General features: G+C 58.4%; 1 protein-coding gene across 1 annotated transcript; it reads left to right on the top strand.

The window, feature by feature from the left end:
- Positions 1–285: 285 nt before the first annotated feature.
- SDRG_08940 (hypothetical protein) lies at positions 286–979 on the top strand. Its single transcript, XM_008614843.1, has one exon. The coding sequence runs from the start codon at positions 495–497 to the stop codon at positions 954–956; it is 462 nt and encodes a 153-aa protein (XP_008613065.1). The 5' UTR covers positions 286–494; the 3' UTR covers positions 957–979.
- The last annotated feature ends 181 nt before the right edge of the window (positions 980–1160 follow it).

A 1160-nucleotide genomic window follows, 5' to 3' on the forward strand; every position in this document is an offset into this window, starting at 1 on the left:
CTGCTCGACGATCGCCATGCGCTGGCCCATCCTCTGCGCGTACGTCGACGTCGAGGCCAACTCGCTGCACCAACAGCGTCTTTCAGCTCGCCAGTAGGACTCCCCACGGTTCGGCTCGAGCCGTGGAGCCGACGGCTCGGCTCGGTTTTGCCCGGCTTTGGCTTCATTTTTCGAGCCGGCTTCAAGCCGAGCCGAGCCGAGCCGCTAAAGCCGATGGAGCCGTTGCTCCAGTCATTTACGATTGGCAACCACTATAACATACATACTACAAGACTAAATATACTACTCGTGATCATTCTCGAAATGTCGGACGATGAGGTCGTGATCGTGGAACCGTGCCCAGAGCCGGCCAAGTCGGGGAAGGCCAAGGCGGCAACGAAGAGGTCGTGGACTCTGGACTACATGGTCTCCTTGCCCAACAAGGTGCGCCGCTGCTCGTGTTGTTCAACGACGTTTGGGACGTCCACGTCCACGCACCATCGCCAAGCACTTGAATGCCCATGGCATCACGAAGGACACGGTGGCTTCGTCATCGGTGGCGATCCAGAAGTCTATCACCGACACACTCCCTTTGTCGGCGAGGCGCAAGTATGACTCGGCCATCGCCACGTACGTCGTCTCGGAGGTCTTTCCATTGGTACACGTCGCCTCGCCCGGTGCTGTACAAGATTGCGATGGACTACCTCTCAATCCCGACCACGGCGGTGCCAAGCGAGCGAGCCAACTCTGCGGCTAAGCGCGTCTTCGAAGGGCGAGACAGCCTCGGTGACAACATGTTCAAGGCGCAAATGTGCGCGAAGTCGTGGATGCAGCTTGCGAAGGCGCTGGACTTCCCGCTCCCAGACGACTACCTCCAGGCGCTCGACGACTTGAAAGCGCGTGTGGACCTCTTGGAGATGGCCAAAGAAGATCCAGTCATCCAGTACTACCTTGATTGCGATCTTAAGAGCGAATAAAGTATCGGAGTTGACTACCGACACGCGACCCCTCGGTTTCATCGGCTCCATCGGTTTTGCCCGGTTCGGCTCGGCTCCAAAGGCCACCGGCTTTGGCTTCGTTTTTGAAGCCGGCTTCAAGCCGAGCCGAGCCGAGCCGAACCGTGGGGAGTCCTACTCGCCAGTCGCACGACGACATGTACAAGCACTGTACAATTCAAAGGA

The sequence above is a fragment of the Saprolegnia diclina genome (genome assembly GCF_000281045.1).
Source record: "Saprolegnia diclina VS20 unplaced genomic scaffold supercont1.28, whole genome shotgun sequence".
NCBI lineage: Eukaryota > Oomycota > Saprolegniomycetes > Saprolegniales > Saprolegniaceae > Saprolegnia > Saprolegnia diclina.

What these genes read in the sequence shown, in the direction of transcription:
- SDRG_08940 (XM_008614843.1), top strand. Translation starts at nt 495, where the DNA reads ATGCCCATGGCATCACGAAGGACACGGTGGCTTCGTCATCGGTGGCGA.